The sequence below is a fragment of the Hippopotamus amphibius genome, chromosome 15 (assembly GCF_030028045.1).
Source record: "Hippopotamus amphibius kiboko isolate mHipAmp2 chromosome 15, mHipAmp2.hap2, whole genome shotgun sequence".
In the NCBI taxonomy this organism is placed as follows: Eukaryota; Metazoa; Chordata; class Mammalia; order Artiodactyla; family Hippopotamidae; genus Hippopotamus; species Hippopotamus amphibius.
This window is the reverse complement of record NC_080200.1, coordinates 7534389-7561058: the sequence shown is the minus strand read 5'-3', so window position 1 is coordinate 7561058 and position 26670 is coordinate 7534389. Positions and strand designations below refer to the sequence as shown.

Below are 26670 nucleotides of genomic sequence, written 5' to 3'. Positions count from 1 at the left end.
TTAAAGTGTTTAATTCTGTGGCATTTAGTACGTTCACAATGTGTGGTGACCCCACCCATCTACTTCCAAACTATTTTCATCACCCCTAAAGGAAACCCTGTCCCCATGAAGGGGTCAGACCCACCCATTCCCCCCTCCCCGCAGCCCCTGACAATGACAAATCTGCTTTGTCCCTGTGGACTTGCCTATTCTGGACATTTCATATAAACAGAATCAGATAATACGTGGCCTTGGATCTGGCTTCTTGCATTCAGCATGATGTTTCGGAGGTTTATCCATGTTTTAGTATGGATCAGAGTTTCATTTTTTTTTTTTTTTTTGGTTGCGTTGGATCTTCGTTGCTGCCAGAAAGCTTTCTCTAGTTGCAGCGAGTGGGGGCTTCCCTTTGCTGCGGTGCACAGGCTTCTCATTGAGGTGTCTTCTGTTGCAGAGCATGGGCTCTAGGCACATGGGCTTCAGCAGTTGCAGCACGTGGGCTCAGTAGTTGTGGCTTGTGGGCTCTAGAACGCAGGCTCAGTAGTTGTGGCGCTCCGGCTTAGTTGCTCCGCGGCATGTGGGATTTTCCCTGACCAGGGCTCGAACCTGTGTTCCCCGCATTGGCAGGCAGATTCTTAACCACTGCGCCACCAGGGAAGTCCTCAGAGCTTCCTTCTTGTGACTGAATAATATTTAATTGTATGCATAGGTCACTATGTGTATAAATATTCATTCAGTCTATACACATAACTCTGCATCTTATTTCTTCCCTTAAGAGACCGTCACTTAGCGCTCTTCTCAATTTGGTACCAAATTACCTTCGGTACTTCTGCTTTTAGCTTCTCAGCTGCAGAATATTCCTTCTGTCTTAGTTCAGGCTACCACAAAGAAATAGCACAGTTTGGGTGGCTTAAACAATAGACATTTATTTTTCTCACAATTCTAGAGGCTGGAATCCAAGATCAACGTGCCAGGGTTGGTTTCTGGTGACGTGTCTCTCTCCCTGGACTGTATATCAATATGAATTTTTTGGGGGGGAATGGGGTCACAATTCAGTCTGTAACACCTTCCTATGGTTGGACCATGCCATATTTAACCAGCCCGCTTGGGAAGGGCATTTAGATTGTTTCTAATCATTCACCAACTTAAACTAGGCTTTAGAGCGAGTGTTGGCAAAACTACAGCCTACCACCTGCTTTTGTAAATAACATTTTGGCGGATGTGGTCACGCCCATTAGTTTACATATATTTACATGTTGCTCATTTACATATTGTGCATGGTACAACAGCAGTGACGACTGAGAAACATTCATTCTCTGATCCTTTCCAGAAAAGGTTTGTTACCTCCTGGTCCATATGTGTTTGCATAAATCTGTAGTAGAAATTCCTGGAGGGGAAAAGCCACACCCCCCAACTCATAAACTTTAAAAAGTCCCATTTGCAGTTTTTACAGGCCTCCCGTTGAGACATTATACAAAATCTCTGAAAGCTATTTACGAACTTTTCAGTAGTAGAATGGGAACAACAGCCTTGGCTACCATGCTGGGACCAGCCACCAGGTCAAGAAAGGAAATTATAACCCAAGACCCATATGCTAAAAGCAGGAGCCCCTTGAGTGCTGCCTACAACCATTGGTCTGGTGGCCACTTCTGCCTGAGCCCTCACCAGGACTCCTAGTCCTCCCAATCCTACAGGGTCAGCATTCCTGAGACACTCTGCTCAGTCTAGCTCATTGCTGCCTGGGTGGTAATTTCTGGCTATTTTGAATATCATCCAGAATCTTTTGGTGCTCCCTCACTTACTCCTCTCCTTTCCAGAAGCTAGGACTTTGCTGGGCTGAAAGAGTAGAACTTCCAGATTTTTACATAGAGGGAAAGAGAATCTGGGAGATCAGTGAGTCTCCCCTATAGGATGGGGGCGTCCCTGTCACCCCCCAACCCACTGGCCCTCAGTATTCAGAGTGAGCACAAAGGCTCAAAAATAAGTCAGAATGTGAAAAAGATGAAACAAATGGAATCATAAAAATTACTAAGCCAAACAAAAAAACCTCTAACAGTGAAAATGCCTTCTGGTTCCTTTTCAGTTGGCAGCAGCAATTGTCACTATGATCCTCTACTGTCTTGTCAAAGAGTTCAGCCCACGATGCTACAACCTGGTGACACCCATGCACCCATCCCTGTTGAGGGCTGAGGTCCATGAACTGGGAGGCCCAGAGCACGTGCATGAGGTCAAGGAAGTGGACCAGCCTCAGCATGAACAGGCATGTTTCTTTCCTGTGCTCCAGACTTTTCTGTCGGATGGTGAATTCTGATTTGTCATCTTCTCTCTCAATGATTGCTACTAAAATAACTTAAACCACAAAACGCCTCCTTGTCAGGGGTGGATCCAGGTTTTGTGGGGCCTGCACATATAAATATATTAGTGCTACAAATTTTACATGAACAATCCACCAGGTGAACCTATCTCCAAAGTCCCCTGTTGTTGCTGTTGATGACAAATACATCAATTTAAGGACAGGTCATAGACCAACATGGACTATTGACATAAATACTGTGTGTGTGTTTAAAACACTCTGTTTTCTTTTTCTTTTTTCCAGATTTTTTAAATTAATTTTTTAATTTTTTTATTCGACACTCCATTTTCTTGGAAATCGTGCTTTTTAAAATCTTCTCTAAGATACAGGGAAGGAGACCAAGCATGTGGACTCTCAACACACCCTAAGCCTGTAATTAAAGAAATACTTGAGCGACTCTTCTTTTATTCTATAATGGTATTTCAATATCCTCCTAATCGCTCTGTGGAGCCCCTTCAAGGGGAATTTTTCACTGTTTTCTAGAATCTTTGAACACTTACCGATAAATTACACTGATTTTCTGAATGCTTTTTTTTTTTGCCAAATGTCTTGAATTTGCAATTCACCGGATGCCTGCACTGTTCTCTCTCTCCGCATCAACTCAATGGGTGTGTGCTGGGGGGCGGTGGGGGTAGTTCTTGCCCCTCCGTTTCCTCACAGCCGAGGGCTGAGCGGACAGAGACACATTTGGATGTGTCTGGCTGGGAGATGCCAGGGTCCGGGCACACGTGCTTCCGTTGATGGCCGCCAGGGGGTGCGCGAGGCCGGGACCTGGGCTTCTGCCTCGCGGGGCTGCCGCGGGGGCGGGGCTGCCGCGGGGGCGGGGCGCTTCGGAGGGGCTCCTGCAGCCTCCAGCTTCAAGTCTACCTTTTCCCATTTCTCGCCGGGGCCGCTCACCTTTGATGACAGGCCCTCCACCGCGCCTCTACTTCCACACCGCTCTCTGACTCACACCCTCCCCGCCCTTATCTGTCTTTCATTTTCCCGCCCTCCTTAACGCCACCCTTCTCCTGTCCTGCTTTGCTCCCGTTTTCTCGAATCCTTGGTGCCCCCTTTTTGGGGCCTTCAGCCCCTAGCTCTGAGGCTCTTTGTTGCAAATGACCTTTTAGAGAAAGTTATGGAAGGACACACTCCTAGCTGTGAACGTGACCCGTGGTCCAGGGAGGAGACAGCCACGCCTCCACGAACCTCTTGCTTAAGTTCTGTATGTTCCAAGAAGCAGGCAGTTTGACAAACATGCATTAAATTACTTCAAATGGAAAGTAATGTTTTTCTTTGAGTTTCTCCTTGGGGATGACAGAAGGTTGTGAAAGTCCTGCACCCTCCAAGGCCTGGGCACAGACACACTCCAGCCCAGGGCTGGACAGAGGAGCCTGGGGTTGAACCTGGGGTCTGGGCAGGGAGACAATGAGGGCTAATGGCTGTGGGAGTTGGGTCTGGGGGCCCTCAGTGCCTTCATGCACATTTTTTTTTGCCCTGAAATGCTCTCTTTGCCTTATCATCAAGAAAGCCCCAGTGGAAAAAAAAAAAAAAAAAAGGCCCAGTGATCAATGACACAGGGGCTTAAGGACAATATCTTTATCAGCTCTGGCCAAGCAGGCCTCAGATGGAGACAATAGGGGTGCTCAGGTGGGAAGGGATCCGAGGTTCCTATTTCTGCATCATGCTTGGAGCTCCAAAGCCCAGCCTTGGCCCTGCTTCCTGTGTGGCCTTGGGCAGTTACCTTGGCCTCTCTGAGCCCTGTGAAAAGGATGAGCCCATTGAGCTAATGTGTAGGCAGGGGCCTGGGGAACGTGATGGCTTATAGCTAGATTCCTGCTTCATGGAACCTCTTCATTCATTCATTCTTTCCACAGCGGTTTCTTGAGCACGCTGTGTACCAGGCTTTGGGGACATAGCCATGAGCAGGACAGCCCAGGCCCCTGTCCCCTTGAAGCCTCCAGTCTAGCGGGGGCTTCAGCCACACGAGTGGTCAGTGCTAAGCGCTGTGCCCACAGGGCCCTGGTGGCATCTGGAAGGGTACCAGGGTGGCACACAATGCCTCTTCGCCACCCCTGGTGTGGCCTATTTGGAGGATGGAGGATGAGGAATGAGCAGGGCAGAGTTTAGGGCACCTGCTTCCCTGGCACCGGGAGACTTGCTCCAGGATTTGATTGTGATGTGATAAAGACTGTGACTGAAGAAGGGCAGCCGCTGGGCCCCCTCCCCGGCAAAGGATCAGGGAGCCAGGAGAGAGAGGGGCAGAGCAAGTCAGCTTTGGTGCCCCATACCCCAGACCTCTACCATCTTGGGAAACAGTAGCCCAGAGCTTTAGGAAGATGCTGACTTAAATGGTCAGGGCACCCCAGTCTGGCCAACATGGCTGAAACGCACACTCTGTATTATTCCTTGAAGAAACTGTTATCTTTCTTCAACGGCATTTTGGCTGTAAGTGTGTCACAACCTGGGCCCTGGGGCTTTGCAGCCCTTCCTCCACGACTGGCTCCTTCAAAGACAGAAATAAGTTGATCCAAATTTACTGGCATCCGGATCTGTGGTCCTCAGGGAAGCAGGAGGGATGTAGGGCAGACTGACGAGGAGCAGGATGCACTGGGAACTGGCGTAGCCTCTAATGACCCAGAGTTACTAGAATCAGACAGAAGAGTGTGATCTGGGGAATCCGGGGTCCACGGTAGAAGATCTTGGTTCTAAGGCAAATCCTGCAGAAAGCAAAGTTGTTAGGGAAGGCAGGAGGGAATGGTTCTTCTCTCGGTCCTTTACATTTTTCAAACCATTTTTTCATACTATAAAACTAACCCAAAATGTGCACTGCTAAAGAAGTAATTGTTTTTAATAGTAAAACAGCGGTATGAGGAAAGACTGCCAGGAAAGAGAAGAAAGTTAAATATCACTCCTCCTCTCTTTACCTGTGCTGCAACCATTTTGATGGAAATTAAACAAGATAATGCTTTTTTTTTTTTTTTGGCTGTGTTGGGTCTTCGTTGCAGTGCGTGGACTTCTCATTGCGGTGGCTTCTCTTGTTGTGGAGTACAAGCTCTAGGGCGTGCAAGGGCTTCAGTAGTTGTGGCACGTGGGCTCAGTAGTTGTGGCTCGCAGGCTTAGTTGCTCCGAGGCAAGTGGGATCTTCCTGGACCAGGGATCAAACCCATGCCCCCTGCATTGGCAGGCGGATTCTTAACCACTGCATCACCAGGGAAGCCCCTTCCAGACTTTTCTATGTACCTTTTAAAAACAGCAAAACATGTAATGCTAATGCTTTACAATCCTTACTTTTTTTCTCTTTAAAAAGATTGTAAGTTTTTCATCCTTTAAAACAGACTTTTTAAAGAGCAGTTTTAGTTTCACAGCAAAATTGAGCAGAAGGTACAGAGATTTCCCTTATAAGCCCTGCCCCCACACACGTGCAGCCTCCCCCACTGTCAACATTCCCTATCAGAGTGGTAATGTTTGTTATAATGAACCTACCTTGATATCATTAGAACCTGAAGTCTATAGTTTATATTAAGGTTCACTCTTTTTGTTATACTTTATTTTTTGGCCACAGTGCACAGCTTGCGGGATCTTAGTTCACCTACCAGGGATTGAACCTGTATCTCCTGCAGTGGCAGTATGGAGTCCTAACCACTGGACTGCCAGGGAAACCCCCGTGTTATACATTCTGTGTACAATGTACTTTTGACAAATGTCAAAATTTGACAAATGCTTTTGACAAATGTATCCACCATGTCAGTATCATATGAGTAGCTTCACTGCCCTAAAAATCCTCCATGCTGGGACTTCCCTGGTGGTGCAGTGGTTAAGAATCTGCCTGCCAGTGCAGAGGAAATGGGTTCAATCCCTGGTCCGGGAAGATCCCACATGCCTTGGAGCACCTAAGCCTCTGTGCCACAACTACTGAGCCTGCACTCTAGAGCCTGAGAGCCACAACTACTGAGCCCATGTGCCACAACTACTGAAGCCCGTGCGCCTAGAGCCCATGCTCTCCAACAAGAGAAGCAACTGCAATGAGAAGCCCGTGTGCTGCAACAAAAAGTAGCCCCCGCTCGCTGCAACTAGAGAAAGGCTGTGTGCAGCAGTGAAGACCCAACACAGCCAATAAATAAATTTATAAAAAAAAAAATCCTCTGTGCTCCACCCATCACCCCTTCACCCCTCTTTCCCCCCAACCCCTAGCAACCACTGATCCTTCTTCTGTCTCCATAGTTTTGCCTTTTCCAGAATGTCATATACTTGGAATCATAAACCATGTAGTCTTTTCAGATTGGCTTCTTCCACTCAGCAATATGCCTGTAAGTTTCCTCTATGTCTTTTCCTGGCTTGATAGCTCGTTTCTTTTTAGTGCCAATATTCCATTGTCTGGATATACCACAGTTTATTTATCCATTCATATGCTGAAGGCCATCTTGGTGGCTTCTAAGTTTTGACAATTGTGGATAAAGTTGCTGGAAACATCCTTGTGTGGGTTTTTATGTGAACATAAGTTTTCAGCTCTGTTAGATAAATACCAAGGACTGTAACGGTTGACAACCTACTTTTTTTTTTTTTTTTAAGGTTTCTTTATTGGCTGAATTGGGTCTTTGTTGCTGCACACAGGCTTTCTCTAGTTGTGGCGAGTGGGGGCTACTCTTTGTTGCAGTGCGCGGGCTTCTCATTGCGGTGGCTTCTCTTGTTGCGGAGCACAGGCTCTACGCACGTGGGCTTCAGTAGTTGTGGCTCATGGGCTCTAGAGCGCAGGCTCAGTAGTTGTGGCACAGGGGCTTAGTTGCTCTGCGGCATGTGGGATCTTCCTGGACCAGGTATCAAACCTGTGTCCCCTGCACCACCAGGGAAGTCTCGACAATCTACTTTTTAAAAAATTTAGGCTGTAAAGATATTTTTCTGCATCAATAAACATTCTCCTACAACGGAAATCAGCAAAGTACAGTCTTGTAAATAGATAGATAAAATTTATTTGTAAATAAAATAAATTTGTTTATGGACTGTGTATGGTTGCTTTTCTGCTGCACTGGCTGAGTCATTTCAACCAAGACTGTATGGCCTGCAAATCTCACAATATTGGGGACTTTTCCAAAAAAATTTGCCACCTCCTGTCTTACAGTCATCATTTAAAATAACTGTCTAGGATCCCACTGCATGGCTGTACCATGATTTACCTGCTCAATCTGCATTATTGGTTGCTTCAATTACTTCCAACATTTTGTCCTTAATGAACATCCTTGTGCATCCTTGTTCTGAGGCACATCTGTGACTATTTCTCTAGGTTAGTGTCTAGAAATGGAATTTCTAGGTAAAAGATTTTACCATAAAACCTTTAAGGTTTTGAACATGAATTGCAAAATGTCCTCTTGCATGCCTCTCCCCTGCCCCCCCAAAAAAGGTTGTTTCCTGGCAGCAATGTATGAGAATGTTTCTCCACATGCTCACCAACTTTGGGTACTATCATTTTTGAAATATTTTTGCTGATTTTATTGGTCTTTGTTCCTCCTTCCCCCTCCCCCAGGAGAGTTCTGTTTGTATACAACTAACAGACTGCTTTTCCCCTTGTGTTTTCTGTTCTGAAGCTCTCTGGTGTGGTCCTCATCAGCCCAGGCATCTATGTAAATTTCAGGGGGGCTGTCCTGACGAGGGTCCTCGGGCTGTCCTCTGCATACCTGTTGCACGTTGGCTACCTGTGCCTGGCGATGGGCTGCATCACGGTGCTGCTTGGCTTTGCCGGGTGGCACGGAGCAACCGAAGAAAGCAGAGGCACCCTCTTGTTTGTAAGTTGGATCTGCACACAGACCCCACAACTCCCCTGTCGTGTCTGAATCCTTCCTTGCATGTGTTGCAAACTCCTTTGATTGACGTTTCCTATCTGATGGTGTTTCTGGTGTCTTGTTTGAGGGCATCAGACACATCCATCTTTTCCTTTATGATGGGTCTCATTTAGAATCCCTCCCTTACCCAAGCACATAAATTATACTCTCCTAGGTTTTCTTCCTATTATTTTCAGTCTTGCTTTCTCACTCTTAGCTCTTTAGCCTTTGGGAGTTTGATGGTGTTTGTGGTGTGAGGTAGGGGTCTGATTTGATTTTTTTTTTCCCCACTTGGGTGACATACTGTTGCATTTACTGACTGGTCCATCCAGTGCGTCTCTGTCTATGCTAGCTTCCATTATGCTTGGGTCTGTTCTGTGCACACTGCTTTGTTCCATGGCCCATGTGTATATGCCCCACAAACACAACGCTACTGTAATAGCCATGTAGCACAAGTACATGTTCAAATACATGGGATATGAATATTTCAAGCATGATTTGCAAATAGCATGTCACAGATTTTACGTCTTACTCATTCTCACTTATAGCCTTGGCCAAATATCTCCCCAAAGTCCAGCTCCCAGAGTCCTCATTCCCACTTCCCTCAGAATCTTGTCTGAGCTGATCATCCCAGGCTAAGTTGAATCTCTCTCCAGCATCTTTTGTTTTCCTTCCTGCACTGTGTTTCTCTTCAATAGGATATGGACACTATTTTACCCATGGTTTAACTTGGAGGAATCAAAGAGTCCTCTCTCTCACACCCCATGTCCAACCCATTGGCGAATCCGATCGACTTTACCGTCAGCGTCTGGTCCAGCCAAAGCCTCTGAGACCTCACTCAGAAAAGCAAAGTCCTTTTGATGGCGTTGGGAGCCACGAAGGGTTCTGAGCAAAGCAGTGCACTGACTTGGGTGCTCACAGGCGCCCTCTGGCGGCTATGGAGGGAATAGAGTGTGGTGGAACCAGGGTGGAGGGACTGCGTTGGTTCAGGTGGGAGATGGTATGGGATGGACCTGGTGGGGCTGTGGACGGGGTGAGAAGTGGGCAGATTCGGGATAGATTCTGAAGACGGAGCCAATAGGAATATCTGTCCTCTGGATGCCCTAGTCACCCAGAGGTTGGGAATTATTATTATTATTATTTTAATATTTATTTATTTATTTGGTTGCACTGGGTCTTAGTTGCAGCATGCATGTGGGATCTAGTTCCCTGACCAGGGATCGAACTCAGGCCCCCTTCATTGGGAGCATGGAGTCCTATTCACGGTGCCACGAGGGAAGTCCTGGGAAATATTATTTTTTAATTATTTTTTTATTTTTTATTTTTGGCCATGCTGCAGCAGCTTGCAGGATCTTAGTTCCCTCACCAGGGATCAGACCCAGGTCCCCAGCAAGGGAAGCATGGAGTGTTAATCACTGGACAGCCAGCGAATTCCCAAGAAATATTAATAGGAATCCTCAGAATCTGATACAGGAGCCACATGTCTGGGGTCTCACAACTGCCTCCATGTTTCTCCCTGTTGACTCTGGGGACCCCTGGTGTGTATCCACTGTGCTTTCCTGCCTCTCTGTGTGTCAAGGCCAGATAAGCCCAGCCATCGGCCAGTCTGGTGACTCAAAGCCTGAATTATCAAAGCGATTTTAATAATGATAATAATAAGAGACATAGATGGAAACAGATGACCGGGGAACTGGGAGCTGACTCTCTCTTTGACCCCCCCCCCCCAACCTGGTCTCTAGAAGCTCCATAGAATTCTCTGAGACCCCTTGAGCTGGTCCCGTCCCTATGTTGTACAGATGGGGAAACTGAGGCTTGGGAGGGCAGCAGCTTTTCCTCTATGGGTAACGTGAAGACTCCCTGGCCCCCACTCTCCCCCGCAACAGTATTTGCCACCAGGCATGTGAATTTCATTGGAAACATGAGGCAGCCTATGTTGATATTTTCCCTCTGGTACCCACTCACCTGTCATCCTGGCATCTCCCCTTCAGTCCCATCATCCCTCCCCCCAATTTGTGTATCTGAGGATCTGAGGTCTCTTGGCCCTGCCTCTTCCCCTCTCCTGCCTCTGTTTTTTGTTTGTTGGTTGCTTTGCTTTGTTTTGTTTCTTTGGCGTCCAGGATATTAGTGTCCTGACCAGGCATCGAACCCAGGCCCTCCTCGGCGGTGAAAGCACAGAGTTCTAACCACTGGACAGCCAGGCAATTCCCTCCTGCCTCTGTTCTGTGCCCTCACTGTACCTCCTGCTTTTCCATCGGCCCCTGCTGTCTGCCCACACAGCCGGAGGTCCCCTCTTCGGTCTCCTGGACTCCCGGAACGTGCTGGGCATTCCAGCTATTAGATCCTAAGAATAACCCACTGGACAACATTCAGGAAAGCAACACATGGACGAAATAAAATACCACCCGCCCCGCCCGCAAGCGCGAGTTCTTTCACTCTGGAGAGGCCACGGTGGCCTGGGATGGGGTGGGAGGACTCCCCGCAGGCTCCCAGCCCCCCTCCGCCCTGCTCTGTGTCTTCGAGTTTTTCTTGGTCATGGTCATCATTCTCATCGTGGAAATCGTGGTCGCTACAGTGGTCCTTGTCTTCTTCCCAATTCTAAGTACAGCTCAGCTTCTCTCACTCCGCATTAGAAATAAGTAGAATCAATAGAAGCCCCGCCCCTTCCCCCGGGGAGGCACCCACGCTCGCCAAGATCCGGTGATGGTGGGAGACTGAGCCTCCAGAGACAGGATGAAAAGCTGAAAACCTCAGCCCTCCCCTCAAAGGCTCTCCTCAAGAAACCTGTGGGGTGAATTTGACCATCTCTCCTGCATTTGGGGTGAGGCTGGGGGAGTAATGGGAAAAGCTGTGAAGGTTGTTGGGGTTTAGAAATGAGTTCAAAATAGAGGGCTGTTTAGCAAAATCCATCAAAATGACAAAGCACGGACACTTTGACCCAACCATCTGGTCCCTAGGAATTGTCCAAGGAGATGCTTGTTTGTGTGCAGCTGACATACATACCAGGGTGCACAAAAGATTGCTGCCGCTTTGGGGCGGGGGTGGGGGTGGGGCGTAGTTTATCATTTACAGTAATCTACACAAGGGAGACTGATGCAGCGGGAAAGAAGGAAGGAGGAGGCTCTATATACAGGAGATGGTACATTCTCAGGACACAGTATGAGAATGTACCATCTTGTGTCCCCCAAGAGGCCTGCCCTGAGACAAGGATTTGAAGGCTTCTGGCTTATTTGAGAGGTGATCCCAAGAAGGACCCCTAGGGGACAGGGGCAGTGAGGCAGGGAAGGGCATGTAGCCCCTGAAAGCTCTGACACTGTGCAACTGGGCTCAGTCCTGGTGGGGGATTGTCGGGTCGCAGCCAGGAGCATGCATCTATTTCCCGCACCCAAGGGGAGCGGCAGCTGGAGTATTGATCCACCACCTCCCATCAGTCATTGCTTAAGGGCTGCTCCCAGGGCGCATGCGTGCTGGGAGGCCAATGCGATAACCTCGGGTGCTGGAGACTTCCCTGGTGGTCCAGTGGTTAAGACTCCCGGCTTCCCCGCAAGGGACGCGGGTTCGATTCCTGGTAGGGAACAAAGATCCTGCATGGAAAAAGTTAAAAAAAAAAAAAGACCTTTGGTTGCTGGCAGCAGGAATCCGGGCTCCTGGAGAAGCCACCCGGATTTGAGCAGGGTGCAGAGCTGCTACTCTTGTTGCAAACAGCCGGATGCAGAACAATGAGAACAGAATAAAGCAAGGAGGACAATGAGAATATACTTTGCTTTGACACACATAGCATATCTCTTTGGGGACACAGGAAACAGTAACAGTCGGGGCGGTGGAGTGGGAGAAACTTGTCGGCTGAGAGAAAAAAGTGGGAGGGAGACTTTTCATGGTCTACCCTTCTGTGCTTTGTGAATTTTGAGCCATGTGACGATTTCACCTCTTTGGGGAAAAAAATGTTTTTAATTTAGACCTCTATTTAAAAAAATAGAAAAAAATAGAAAATAGAAAAAAAGATAGAAAATTAAAGTTGCCCCTTTTGTGCAGAGAGAGATTCCGTTGCTAAAGATGATATTCAAGTCCTTAATTGAGTTGCAGCCCAATCGCGGGCGTAGCAGGCATGTGGGCGATTCAAAAGAGCAGATGATTCAAACCAGCTTGTGAGTTTGGATACAACCAGATGCGCTGAGCTCGAGACCCACGCTCTTCACTGTGTCCCTCGGGGCGGGGAGCGATGGCAGTCTGAGTTCGTCCTCCTCAAACACAGCCTCGTGGCTGGGGGAAGGGCCATGAAGGAGGCAGAAGGGAAGCCCCCGCCCCCCGCCCGCTGAGTCCCCAAGAAACCTCACCCAATGGGGCGCCTTGCTATTTTCTGTGCTCACCCCTCCCTGTTTCATCTTTGAGGTTAGAGAAGTGGCCTTAGAGCACAACTTTGTGACCCTGAGGAAGAATTACAGAGGTTACAAGGAGCCAGATGACTATTCCATGGAATGGAATTTGGTCGTGGAGAAGGTGAGATGCACATTCTTTTTTTTTTTTCTCCCTGTGGTAAAAGATACATAACATAAATGTACCATCTTAACCATTTTTAAGTGTCCAGTTCAGTGGCAGTAAGCACATTCCCAACCATCACCACCCTCCATCTCCAGAAATGAAACTCTGTCCCCTTTAAACACTAAGGCTCCTTACCTCTCTCCCAGCCCCTGGCACCCACCATCCTACATTCTACCATTCTCCAGGAATCTGACTCCTCTGGGGACCTCGTATAAGTGGAATCATACAGTACTTGTCTTTCTGTGTTTGGCTTATTTCACTAAGCATCCTCAAGGTTCATCCATGTTGTAATGTGTCAAAATTTCCTTCCTCTTTAGGGCGGAATAATATTCCATTGCATGGACCGACCACATTTTATTTACACATTTCTCTGTCAATGGACAGTTGGGTTGCTTCCACCTTTCGGCTATTGTGAATCGTGCTGCTGTGAACACGGGTGTACAAATATCTCTTTGAGTCCCTATTTTCAGTTCTTTTAGGCATATACCCAGACACAGAACTGCGGGATCATCTGATAATTCTATGTTTAATTTTTTGAGGAACTTTCATGCTGTTTTCCATAGCAGCTGCATCATTTTACATTCCCATCAGCAATGGAGGCACGAGGGTTCCAGTTTTTCCACATCCTTATTACCACTTATTTTCTGATTTTTTTAAGATAAATTTATTTATTTATTTATTTTATTGGCTGTGTTGGGTCTTTGTTGCTGCACACAGGCTTTCTCTAGTTGCGGCGAGCAGGGGCTGCTCTTCGTTCCGGTGCGCGGGCTTCTCATTGCGGTGGCCTCTCTTGTTGCAGAGCATGGGCTCTAGGCGTGTGGGCTTCAGTCGTTGTGGCACATGGGCTCAACAGCTGTGGTGCACAGGCTTAGTTGCTCCGCAGCATGTGGTGTCTTCCTGGGGCAGGGATCAAACCCGTGTCCCCTGCATTGGCAGGCGGGTTCTTACCCACTGCGCCACCTAGGAAGTCCTGTTTTGTTTTGATAGCCATTCTCATGGATGTGAAGTGGTGAGACTTACGTATTGAGTCTTGGTGTTTAAGAAGGAAGGCCAGCCTCCATGTGTCATCTATGCTCTTGAGGCAGATGGTTGAGAAGGATCTTCGAGGCCAGGGAGGGTGTGGAATGGAAAAGCCATTGGCTGTTTCTAGGAGTGCTTTCCTTCTGAGTCTGGGGTCCAGGAACTGCTATGGGGTCAAGTTCAGGCTTATGAGGGGGCACATGGTGGGTAGGGAACTTGCCTGCAACCCCGTTTTGGCTTCTGAAGCTTGAGATGGTAGAAAGTACTTCCCATTCATTCCTATAGTCCTTTTACTAATCTTTTTTTTTTTTAATTTAAGTATAGTTAATTTACAAATGGATTCATTTCTGGTGTACAGCAAAATGATTCAGTTATACATATATATATTCTTTTTCATGTTCTTTTCTGTTATAGTTTATTATAAAATATAGTTCCCTATGCTATACAGTAGGTCCTTGTTGTTTATCTATTTTATATATAGCAGTATGTCTCTGCTAATCCCAAACTCCTAATTTATCCTCCTTTGGTAACCATAAGTTTGTTTTCTATGTCTGTGAGTCTCCTTCTGTTTTATAAATAAGGTCATTTGTATCATTTTTAATTAATTAATTGGCTGCATTGGGTCTTTGTTGCTGTGTGGGTTTTCTCTAGTTGCAGTGAGTGGGGGCTACTCTTCACTGCGGTGCATGGGCTTCTCATTGCGGTGGCTTTTCTTGTTGCAGAGCGTGGGCTCTAAGTGTGAGGGCTTCAGTAGCTGTGGCTCGAAGGACTCAGTAGTTATAGCTCATGGGCTCTAGAGCATAAGCTCAGTAGTTGCGGTGCACAGGCTTAGTTGCTCCACGGCATGTGGAATCTTCCCGGCCCAGGGATCGAACCCGTGTCCCCTGCATTGGCAGGTGGATTCTTAACCACCGTGCCACCAGAGAAGTCCTGTATCATTTTTTTAGATTCCCCATAAAAGTGATATCATATGCCTTTCTCTGACTTACTTCACTTAGTATGATCATCTCTAGGTCCATTCATGTTGCTGCAAATGGCATTATTTCATTCTTTTTTTAATAGCTGAGTAGTATTGTATATATGTACCACATCTTCTCTATCCATTCATCTGTTGATGGATATTTAGGTGGCTGTCCTTCCATGAATCTTTATTGAACACCTGCTATGTGTCGGGCACTGTCCAGGGGTCTGAGGACAAAGCAGGGCACAAAACAAAGTCATTGCCCTGTGTTACTGACACTAGAGTGGAGAGATGGAGAAGAAACCACTAAGTAAACATTGATGGCAGGGGTGGTAAGTGCTGTGAAGAAAAGCAAGGCAGGGAAATGGCAGAGAGAGTCAGGATTTTGTTTACTTGTGGGTTCTATTTGTCACTTATTTTCAGCACACAGTGGGATGGCTCTTTTGTAGTGAGTTGGGGATTATGTGATGAGCTCTGGCCAATGATCTGTGAGGAGAAGCGGTGTGAGTCACTTCCTGGCCAAATTATTTAATTACCAGTGTAGGGCCCTCTGAACCTTTCTTTCCTCCCGGCACAATAGTGGAACCATCTGTGTGGTGGCTGCTTCACTAGCCTGAGTCCTTTAGAGATTTTGATAAATGGAGTTCACTTGCCAGGTTGGAATGAGCATGTAGGGTGAGAGACAAAGTGCTGAGATTGAGGGGCTGTTTGTTATGCAGCATTCCTTAGCCTGGCCTGACTGATACAGGGCTGGTGGCTAACTTAGAAAGAGAGGTCAGGGAAGACCTTCCTGAGGAGAGACACTTGAACAGAGCCCTGAATGAAGTGAGGGAGGGCGCCATGCAGATATTTGAAGGAACAGTATTCCAAAAAGAGGGAACAGTTCTCTAAAGGCCCTGAGGCTGATGCTTACTAAGTGTGTTTAAGAAACAGAGAGGAGATCAGTGTGGAACCGAGTGAGTTCAAGGGAGAGAGCAGGGAGATAAGGGCCTGAAGGTGACAGGGCAGATAATATAGGGCCTTGTGGACCACAGTGAGGAGTTCAGCTTTTACCTCAAGTAAGATGACAGCCATGGATAGTTCTGAGCCATGATGGGGTGGGAAAAGGGAGGCATTTAGCACAGGCACTGGAATATTGTGACTGCTCTAAACAGTAGCCATGGTAACCATGATTTCTATTGTTTTGATTATTTTGATATTTGAAAGGGAGTCTTCAAGTGTTTATTCTCCTCTCTGCAGCTAAAGTGCTGTGGAGTGAAGAACTACACAGATTTTTCTGGCTCCTCCTTTGAAAGGATGACCGGCCACACTTACCCCAGGGGCTGCTGTAAATGCATCGGGACTGTGGCCTGTGACGGGCGCAATATGTCTGCAGATGTCATCCATCAGGAGGTAACTTGACATTTTGTTATGTATCACCTAGGTAGACCCCGAGGGCCGGTGACTCTTTTTTTTTTTTTTTTCATTTTTGGCCATACTGCACAGCTTGCAGGATCTTAGTTCCCTGACCAGGGACTGAACCTGCACCCTTGGCAGTGAAAACACAGAGTCGTAACCACTGAAACCCCCAGGGAATTCCCCCAGTGGCTTTTATAGAAGTTGCATTGTTGAGGGGGACTTCCTGGGCGGTCCAGTGGTTACAACTCTGCACTTCCACTGCAGAGGGCACAGCTTCTATCCTTCACAGTTTCCACTGTGGGAGCTAAGATCCTGCATGTCATGTGGCCAAAAAATATGAAAAGAAGAAAAGAAGCTTTTTTGTAGGAACCCTAGCTATTTCGATCATACACCAAAGGTTATCATCCCCATTTCACAGATGGGGAAACTGAGGCTTGGGGAGGAGGGGAGTGGCTCGAGGTCACGTGGCTTTGGTAGAGCTGGGATTTGATCCATGTTCACCCTGCGTCCATTGCCTGGGTCACACTGCCTGCCTCACAGAGAAATTAAATTGTAGCAATAATGGTGGAAAATGATCGTTCTGTTGATAGTGATGGCTGCCACGTGACTGGGTACTCATTCTGTGAATTTGGTCCCCAATCGCACCCCTTGAGGTTGGGACTGCCTTTCTCCATTTTACAGATGAGGAGACTGAGGCACAGAGAGGTTCCAATGGCCAGGGAGGGGTGGAGCTGGGCTTCAAACCCCAGCCCCAGCTTCCCCACCCCTAACTTCTGCTGCAGATGAATGACCACTAAGGTCTTCCCTGAGAAATCAGAGTCATTCCTTAGTTCATCCCTTCACACTGTCTCTTGCTGGGTGCCATGGAGAATTGTCCAGAGTGGATCCCAGGCTAGGGCCTCAGAGAGGGACATGGTGTCACACATTGCACCATTGTGCCCTGCACAACCTGCCTGTCACCTCTCCTCCCACTCACCCCTCATTCATTCCACTCCAGCCACACTGACCTCCTGGCTGCTGCACAAATACACCAGGCACATGCTTGCCTCAGGGCCTTTGCACAGGCTCTTTGTTTGTTTTTTCCCAGCTACACCATGCAGCTTGCAGAATCTTAGTTCCCTGACTAAGGATTGAACCCTGGCCCATGGCAGTGAAAGTGCTGGGTCCTAACCACTGGACTGCCAGGGAATTCCCATGTTCTTTCTACCTGGAATGCTCTTCCCCTAAATGTTTTCCTACCTCACCTCTTTCAAGTCTGTGTACAGTTGTCAATTCCTCATTGAGGCTGTTCCTGACCCCCTACCTATAAAAGGACACCCCCCATTCACCATCACACTCCATCTTCTTACCCTACGTTAGTGTCTGCCCAGTGCTTAATCGCCACCTGACAAGGTCATTGCAGTACCTGCTTATTTTATTATCTGTTTTTCCCACTCAACTGTCAGCCCCACCAAGGCAGAAATGTTGTCTCTTTTGTACATTGCTGGGTTCCCAGCACCTGTTTCAGTGCCCAGCACACAGTGGGCACTTAATAAATGCTTATTAAATGAAAGGAGGCACTGGATCCTTTGAGCTCAAGGCAACTCAAGCTTCCAGAAGAAAGGGGAGTACTTCAGTGACTGGAGGAAGGGACATGGAGATCCCATCACCTGCAGGTGGCTCTTCTGCTCATTCACTGTGTCTGGTCTCTTTTTTTTTTTAATATATAAATTTATTTATTTATTAATTTATTATTTATTTATTTATTGGCTGCGTTGGGTCTTTGTTGCTGCATGCAGGTTTTCTCTATTTGTGGTAAGCAGGGGCTACTCTTTGTTTCAGTGCGTGGGTGGGCTTCTCATTGCGGTGGCTTTTCTTGCTGCAGAGCACGGACTCTAGGCTCGAGGGCTTCAGTAGTTGTGGTTGTGGGCTCTAGAGCACAGGCTCAGTAGTTGTGGCGCAGAGGCTTAGTTGCTCCAAGGCATGTGGGATCTTCCCAGACCAGGGATCAAACCCGTGTCCCCTGCACTGGCAGACGGATTCTTAACCACTGTGCCACCAGGGAAGTCCCGTGTCTGATCTCTTAATCTCTCTGAGCTTCAGTTTCTTCACCTATAAAACAGAGGAAAGGCTAGTACCCACTTTATGGGATTATAGTGAGAAAATACAAGTAAATGGCCGAGGAAGTGCTGGATACATGTTAGCCCTTTTGTTCCTATGTAAAGAGCACTCAGAAGTGACTAACAGGTACTGAATGCTGAATGTGTCTCCAGTCACTGCTGTGTACTTCACGTAGATTCTTTCTTTTAACCCTCACAAAAATATTGTGAGGCAGATCCTATTGGTCCCATTTATAATTGGGAAAATTGAGGCACAGAGAGGTGTAGTGAATTCTCCAAGCTTACACAGCTAGCGATAACTTGGGACATCTGATTATACTCTTAATCACCACACTTAGATATCAGCACAAATGGATACTAGGGAGTTTTGTGGTATGTTTTAGGATGGGGTGAGGGAATGAGAAGGCCAGGGAAGATGCTGGGGTGGGAGGAACAATCAAGTGTGGAAGAGCCAAGGTCCTTGTGGCTGTGTCCCTTTCTCCTCCCTGAATCTGAGAGGAATGTTGGCGGTCCGACCAGTGGGGGTTGATGGGGACTTGGAATCCACAAGTCCCTAACCAGGTCCCGCCTGCTTTGATGTTTGTATCTGCAGGGCTATTTCCCTAAGCTCCTGAAAATAACCAAGACTCAGAGCATCAACCTGAGTGGGGGCTCTTTGGGGGCAGCAGTGATACAAGTAAGGTCCAGCTCCTCTGGGACACACCACGCTGTTTTATTGAACACCTATTGTGTGCCAAGCACTGTTTGGGACAATGGGGACAGAGCAGTGACAAAAGACAAAATCCCCACCATGGTTGAGTTGGCATTCAATGGGGGTGGGGGGGTGGGGGGGGGATGGATGATCATTTCAGTTAAAGATACCTGCTGGGAAGGGAGGAAAAGAGGATAATGAGATAGGGAAGGGAATCAGGGATGGCCTCCCTGAGGAGGTGACATTTTACCAGTGACTGGAGGAGGTGAGGAAAAGTCATGTGCGTATATGGGAGTTGATAGAGAGAAGAGCTGGTGCAAAGGCCCTGAGGCAGCAATGAGATTGGACTTTTCAAGGACCAGCAGACAGACCCCTGCGGCTGGAACAGGGTGAGTGAGGAGGGTGGTAAGGGGAGATGAGGGCAAGACATTGTGGGCTACAGAGAGGGCCTTTGCTTTCATTCTGAGTATGACAGAAAGCTATTAGAGGGTTTTTAATTTAATTTAATTTTATTTTCTGGCTGCATTGGGTCTTAGTTGCAGCATGCAGGATCTTTTGTTGGGGTGAGCGGGCTTCTCTCTCTAGTTGTGGTGCACGGGCTCAGTAGTTGCTGCATGTAGGCTTAGTTGCCCCGCAGCATATGGGATCTTAGTTCCCTGACCAGGGATGGAACCCATGTCTCCTGCATTGGAAGGTGGATTCTTAACCACTGGACCCCCAGGGAAGTCCCCATTAGATGGGTTTTAACGTTCTCTTTTTCACTCCACAAATCTTATTGAGCACCTGCTGAGTCCAGGCACTGTTGTAAGCACTGGGAATACAAAGATAAATTAAACAGACAAGAATCCTTGCTCTTATGGGGCTGACATTCTAATCAGCTGGGAGAGACAAAAAATATGAATTTTTTTTTGGCTGTGTCACACAGCTTGTGGGATCTCAGTTCCCTGACCAGGGATTGAACCCAGATCACAGCAGTGAAAGTGCTAGATCTTAACCACTAGACCACTAGGGAACCCCCAAAATAGATTTTTTGAATTAGAAAATTTATTGCATGATAGTGGTGAGTTAAGGAGAAATATAAAGCTGAGAAGAAGAGAGAGGACATCATTTTAAATAGGGTGATCTCATTACTGTTTACCTATAAAGGTGACAAGGCATGAGGGTGCTGGGGGCCTCAGACCTAACTCAGGTGAAGAACAACTTACTCCAGGGATGTGCCCTTTTCACCCAGCTAATGAATCTGACCTATACTTACATGGTAGGAGGCCTGTGTGGGCAAGTGCCAGGACTCTGAACTCCAGCCCTGGTCACGTCACTCACTAGCTCTCTGACTGAGCATCAGGACCATGACCTCCCTCATTTGTAACATGGACGGCCCAATTGTTATGAGTCCATGAGGTGCAGCACGTCAGAGACTTTGCACAATGCCCTACCCACAGAAAGCATAAAGTGATTGTGGGAAGTCATTTTCATCAACTCTAGGGAGGTCCTGCCCAAAGCGAAGATCACAGGAAGGCAGTGGCTGAAAGGTGATGAGGTCTCCATGCACCACTAGAGACGCTCAAAGACGACTCACTATAGAAACACTATTGATGGGCACCATTCTCATTCCTGAGCCTTGTCCAAGGGGGAATCTTTGCTCAGAGCCCAGCCCAGATAGGCCCCAGGGAGAAAAGAATGAACCAATAAACTAGGGCAGTAAATGGAAGTTGTTTTCAATGAAATTGGCCTTGATTCGTACACTATCCAGATTGTAAAAATAGAAAGAAATATGATTTGTGATAGACAGAATGGATGAAGCAATAAATATTTACAGAACATTGCTCAACTCTCAGAAGCCAGGTTTCCCTTTTGGAAAAAAGAAAACTCTCCTCCTAGCCACTAGGCTAACCAAGCAGGGGCTTCAGTGGCTGCATACAACAAAGACTTCATGGAATTAGTTCCAGAGAGTCACTGAACAAGCAAACAGCAGGAGCAACAACCACAAAGAGCAAAACAAAAAACCCTGGGGAGTAGGGGGCGGGGAGATCTGATTTTCAAAGTTACCACATTATATTTTTTAAACGTCCAGTTTTCAACAAAAAAATTCTGAGAGGGACTTCCCTGGTGGTCCAGTGGCTAAGACTCTGCATTCCCAATGCAGGGGGCCCAGGTTCGATCCATGGTCAGGGAACTAGACTCCACATGCTGCAACTAAGAGTTTGCATGCTACAACTAAAGATCCCACATGCTGCAACTAAGACCCAGCGCAGCCAAAGTAAAAAAATATACATGAGAACTGCAAAGAAAGAAAAGAGTGTGGCCAGTATACAGAGGAAAAAAAATCAGTCAGTAGAACCTGTCCCTGAGGAAACCCAGATGTTGGATTTACTAGACAAATGCTTTAAAATAGCTATTATAAATACATTCAAAGAATTAAAGGAGACTCTCTAAAGAACTAAAGAAAAGTATGAGAGTGCTGTTTCATCAAATAGGAAGGATTAATGGAGACAGAAATGAGTTTTTAAAAGGAAGCAAATAGAAATTCTGGGACTTCCCTGGTGGTGCAGTGGTTAAGAATCCACCTGCCAATGTAGGGGACACAGGTTCGATCCCTGGTCTGGGAAGATCTCATATGCCACAGAGAAACTAAGCCCATGTGCCACAACTACTGAGCCCACATGTGGCAACTACTGAAGCCCATGTGCCTAGAGCCCATACTCTGCAACAAGAGAAGCCACCACAATGAGAAGCCTGCACATCACAGTGAAGAATAGCCCCTGCTTGCCACAACTAGAGAAAGCCTGTGCACAGCAATGAAGACTCAAGGCAGCCCACCCCTGCCCCCCCAAAATTCTGGAGTTGAAGTGTACAAAAATTGAAATGGAAAATTCAGTAGAGTGGCCACACAACTGATTTGAGTTGGCAGGAGAAAGAATCAGTGAACTTGAAGACAAGTCAATTGAGATTATTCAGCTGAGGAACAGAAAGAAAAAAGAATGAAGAAAAATGAACAGAGTCTCAGAGATGTGTGGGACACAATCAAGCATACATACATATGGACAATGGGATTCCAGAACAGGAGGGAAAGAAAAGGACAGAAAGGATACTTGAAGAAATACTTGACTTCCTAGGTGGCGCAGTGGTTAACAATTTGCCTGCCAATGCAGGGGACATGGGTTCGAGCCCTGCTCTGGAAGGATACCACATGCTGTGGAGCAGCTAAGGCCATGTGCCACAACTATTGATCCTGTGCTTTACAGCCTGTGAGCCACAACTATTGAGCCCTTGTGCCACAGCTGCTGAAACCCACATGCCTAGAGCCTGTGCTCTGCAACAAGAGAAGCCATAGCAACGAGGAGCCCATGCACCACAATGAAGAGGAGCCCCCACTCTCTGCAATTAGAGAAAGCCCATGTGCAGCAACGAAGATCCAACACAGCCAATAAAAAAATAAATCCAATAAATAAATTAACTAAAAAAAAGAAAGAATGGCCCCAAACTCCCCAAATTTGATGAAAAACCTGGATCTACACATCCAAGAAGCTCAATGAATTCCAAGCAGTATAAACTCAAAGAAATCCACACCTTGATGTTGTATGATAAAACTGTAAAAAGAAAAAGATGAAAAGAGACTCTTGAAAGCATCAAGACAAAAACAAATCATCATGTACAAGGTATCTTCAATAAAATTAATAGCTGATATCTTGTCAGAAATTATAGAGGCCAAAAGAAATGGGATGACATATTCAAAGGCTGAAAGAAAAAGATGTGTCAACTAAGAATTCTATAGCCAGCAAAACTATCCTTCACAAATGAAGGAGAAATTAAGATATCCCCAGATAAACAAAAAACAAGAGAGTGCATCACAAACAGACCTGTAAGACCTACAAGGAATACTAAAAGGAGTTGTTCAGGTGCAAATGAAAGGACAGAAGGCATCACTTTGAACCTACATGAAGAAATAAAAAGCACTGATAAAGATAACTACATAAATAAATATAAAAGACAATATAAATATATATATATTTTAAAACTATTCTTCTCCTATCTCATTTACAGGACAACTGTATAAGGCAATACCCATAAAACTGTGTTGACAGACTTTTATAGAAAGATGTAATTTACATGACAATAATAAAACAAAGAAGGTTGGAGGGATCAGAACTACATAGGAGCAAAGTTTTTGTATGGTACTGATTAATTTAGTATTAATCCAGACTAGGTTGTAAAAAGTTAAGATGTTCATTGTAATCCCCAGGGCAACCACTAAGAAAGTAACTTTAAAATATAGTAAAAGAAACAACAAGGGAATTAAAATGGTGCACTAGAAAATATCCAACAGAAGAGAAGACTGTGACGAATGAATAGAAGAACAACAACAAAAAAAGAAAATAGAAAACACATAGCAAAATGGCTGATATAAATCCTACCTTCTTGGCAACTACATTAAATGTAAAGGAATTAAACCACTTAACTATGCATTTTAGAAAGGTGAATTGTAGGATATACGATTTACATCTCAATAAAGCTGTTATTATTTATTTATTTTTTCTTTGTTATTTTCTTTTTTAAACAAACCCTTGTGTCGAGGACTGACTTTCAATAGAGAAGCTGTTATTTAAAAAAACACTCCATCCCTTTGAGCCCCGAAGAAGTTTTTCTCATGTGTTCCCCCATATTGATTTTTTTACATAAATTTATTTATTTATTTATTTTAATATATAAATTAAATAATTGCATTGGGTCTTCGTTGCTGCACACAGACTTTCTCTAGTTGTGGCAAGCAGGGGCTACTCTTCATTGTGGTGTGCAGGCTTCTCATTCCAGTGGCTTCTCTTGTTGCAGAGCATGGGCTCTAGACACTTGGGCTTCAGTAGTTGTGGCACGAGGGCTCAGTAGTTGTGGCTCAAGGGCTCTAGGGTGCAGGCTCAGTAGTTGTAGCACATGGGCTTAGGTGCTCCACAGCATGTGTGATCTTCCCAGACCAGGGCTCGAACCCATGTCCCTTGCATTGGCAGGTGGATTCTTAACCACTGCACCACCAGGGAAGTCCCTTCCCCCATATTAATTTTTAATATGCATGTGTTTTTTTGCAAATCACCACCAGACAAGATGCAGATGAGTCTCATCTGTCTGATTTGTATTTTAAAATGAGTATTTTTTTTTCAATTGTACAAATTTATATTGAATATGTGTTTGCAAACTATACCACACCAACCTCCCCAGGGAGGTCAAAACAGTCAAGGTACCAGCAAGAAATAGAATTCAGCCCCGGACAGTCCTTTTAAGAAGTTTTCATGGGTCTTCTTGCAGAGGCATCAGCAGGCTTAAGGGAAATGAGGGTTTTGAGGCACTTAGAGGCTAGCAACACAAGGAGCTTTTACTTCTCCCATGCCTGAAGGGGTGGGGAGAGTGAGAGCCAAGCAAAAGGGGCCATCTGCCCATAGCTGTGATCTTGGAGAGCTCAGGATGGGCAGAAGAGATGAGGGAGTGGAGAAGAAATACTCCAACCTTTCCTCCTGCCCTTCCATCTCCTGTTGGTACTTCCTATTGGCCAAACCTAACAGGATGTGAGGGGGCAAGGGATTCTGGGAAGTGTAGTTTGCAGGACCCAGGAGTGAACAGGAGAAGGTGGAGATAAGATCTGAGGGAAACAAAGGGAGAATGACTGACGTGCATCACAAAAGGCATCCACCTTTTACCCACTGCAGAGATTGACTGTGTTAACAGGTCCAAATTATCTCCACCTTGGCCCTGAGGGTCCTTCCACTGTATGTGAAACCCTGCCCCTGACCTTTCTGAAACAGGATGCTGCCCCTCGCCATGTATCAAATTTGATTTGGGCTCCAGAAATCCCTCAAGTGGGTTCTTGTCTCTGGTGGCCTCAGCCTGCAGTGGCTTGAAGCAGGGTTTCAGTTCCTGGCCAATGATTGAGGTCAGGTCGAGGCGGTGAGAGCCCCGAATCCTAGCCACTAGACCAGTGGTCAGTGACAAGGCCCTGGCTCTTTGGCTTTGCAGATGAAGAAGTCCCACGAAGACAGAAAGTAATGAAACAAGTAAAGTATTTATTGGGAAAAAGAAGTACAGTATGTGTGGATAGACACATTAGGCAGGCTCAGAGAGAGAGTCGCGCCCTCATGGCAGTTTAAGTCACTTATATGGGGCATTTCTTCCAGGTTTCCTTTGGCCAATCATTTTGACTTGCCTGGATCAAAGTCTGTGTTTGGTATATCTCAGGATCTTCCCACGTATGTACTCTCATCTCTTAGCCGTGATGGATTCTAACAAGGAGGCCTGTGGGTAGAAAACATCACTTGGCATCACTCCGCTTTTGACCTCCAAAGAGCCTTTCCGTGCATTGTATAGTCAGGGAGGGTTTCTGACTTTGAGAATAAGGAATCTGTGGCCTCTTATTGTCTATCTGGGCAGGGCCCAGACTCCTCTCTCAATTGTCCTGTTATTCTATTCTCAGAGTAGTAGCGGTCCACAGGAACGAACTCAAACCGTTTGCCCTGGGGCCCCATCTATCTCCTGCCTCAGTTCCTTGTTTCTTTCTTTCCCCATTTCAGCTGCCTGGAATTCTTGCTACCTTGCTTCTGTTCATCAAGCTGGGCTGACAGACCTGGGGAGAACAGGACACCTGGGTCCTGCTGGCTGCTGGAGATCTGGTCTCAATTTGTTTCTCTGGGGCACTCACTGCTTCTGGAAGGGAGATGGACAGTAAAAGATTTGGGAAACTCCTGTCATCTTGACTCCTTTCTCCTTCATTTTATTTTTCATACCAGCTGACAGTGGTTTTAATTCTAAGTACCTGAATGGGATGGCATGCCTTCCTCCCATTGAAACTGTCCTGTTTTATAAATTACTTTGTGAAAAAAAAAAAAAACCCTAAAATGCACACAAAAAAGAACTTGTCTGAATAAACTCTGCTATACCCAGCACCCAAATTCAACCATCACCAAGAGTTTGACAGTATTCATTTCATTATCCCTCTTTCCTCCTTGAGAAGTATTTTAAAACAAATCCCAATGTCATTTCCCCCTTTCATATTCCAGTATACATATCTAAAAATGTATATGCTTGTGTTCACAACTCTAAAGCCATTCTCACACCTGACTGAATGTGTGTGTACCCCCAAAATTCATATGTTGAAACTTCATCCCCAATGTGATGGTGTTAGAAGGTGTGGCCTTTGGGGGGTGATTAGGTCATAAGGATGGAGCCCTCAGGAATGGGATCAGTGCCCTTGTAAAAGACACTCTAGAGAGCTCCTTTGTTCCTTCCAGAGAAAAAAACAGCCATCTGTGAACCAAGAAACTGGTCCTGACCAGACCCTGAGTCTGCTGGTGCCTTGATCTTGAACTTCCCAGCCCCCAGAACTGTGAGAAAGAAATGTCTGTTGTTTATAAACCACCCAGTCTACTCTGTTACAGAAACCCAAACCGACTAAGACAACACCCACGACAACTGACAGTCATTCCTTAGCATCACTCAAAACCCAGGCCATCGCTGGATTTTCGTGATTGGCTCAAAAATGTCTTTTTAAACTCAGTTCCTTTGAACCAGGTCCAGCAAGGTTCACACAACACGTTTTTCATGTATTCTGAATTCCTTTTATCTTAATCCAGTGGTTACAGAATTAGAAAATGGGTGTTCCGTTAAAGCACAGGTGTCTGAATCCCACCCCCAGAGCTTCTGACTCAGGAGAGCTAGCAGGGGGCCCAGGAATCTGCATTTCTAAGTTCCCAGGGCCATGCTGCTGGTATTGGGAATGCACTTTGACAACCACTGCTCTAGATTCTTCCTCCTCTTCCCCAACCCCACCTCCCTTAGAATTGTTGCAGAGAAAGTGTGGAATG

The 26670-nt window shown here is 46.3% G+C and overlaps 1 protein-coding gene across 2 annotated transcripts; it reads left to right on the top strand.

The window, feature by feature from the left end:
- The first annotated feature begins 4687 nt into the window (after positions 1-4687).
- Positions 4688-25428, top strand: TSPAN16 (tetraspanin 16). 2 transcript variants are annotated; one of them, XM_057710440.1, is made up of 8 exons: positions 4688-4756; positions 7891-8088; positions 10645-10723; positions 11255-11260; positions 12521-12618; positions 15881-16033; positions 18731-18814; positions 25381-25428. In XM_057710440.1, exons 1-8 carry the CDS (start codon positions 4688-4690, stop codon positions 25426-25428), a joined length of 735 nt encoding a protein of 244 aa, XP_057566423.1. The 2 variants fall into 2 exon arrangements, with proteins under 2 accessions (XP_057566423.1, XP_057566424.1); XM_057710441.1 differs by lacking the exons at positions 10645-10723; positions 11255-11260 and having other exon boundaries at positions 12511-12618.
- Positions 25429-26670: the final 1242 nt, after the last annotated feature.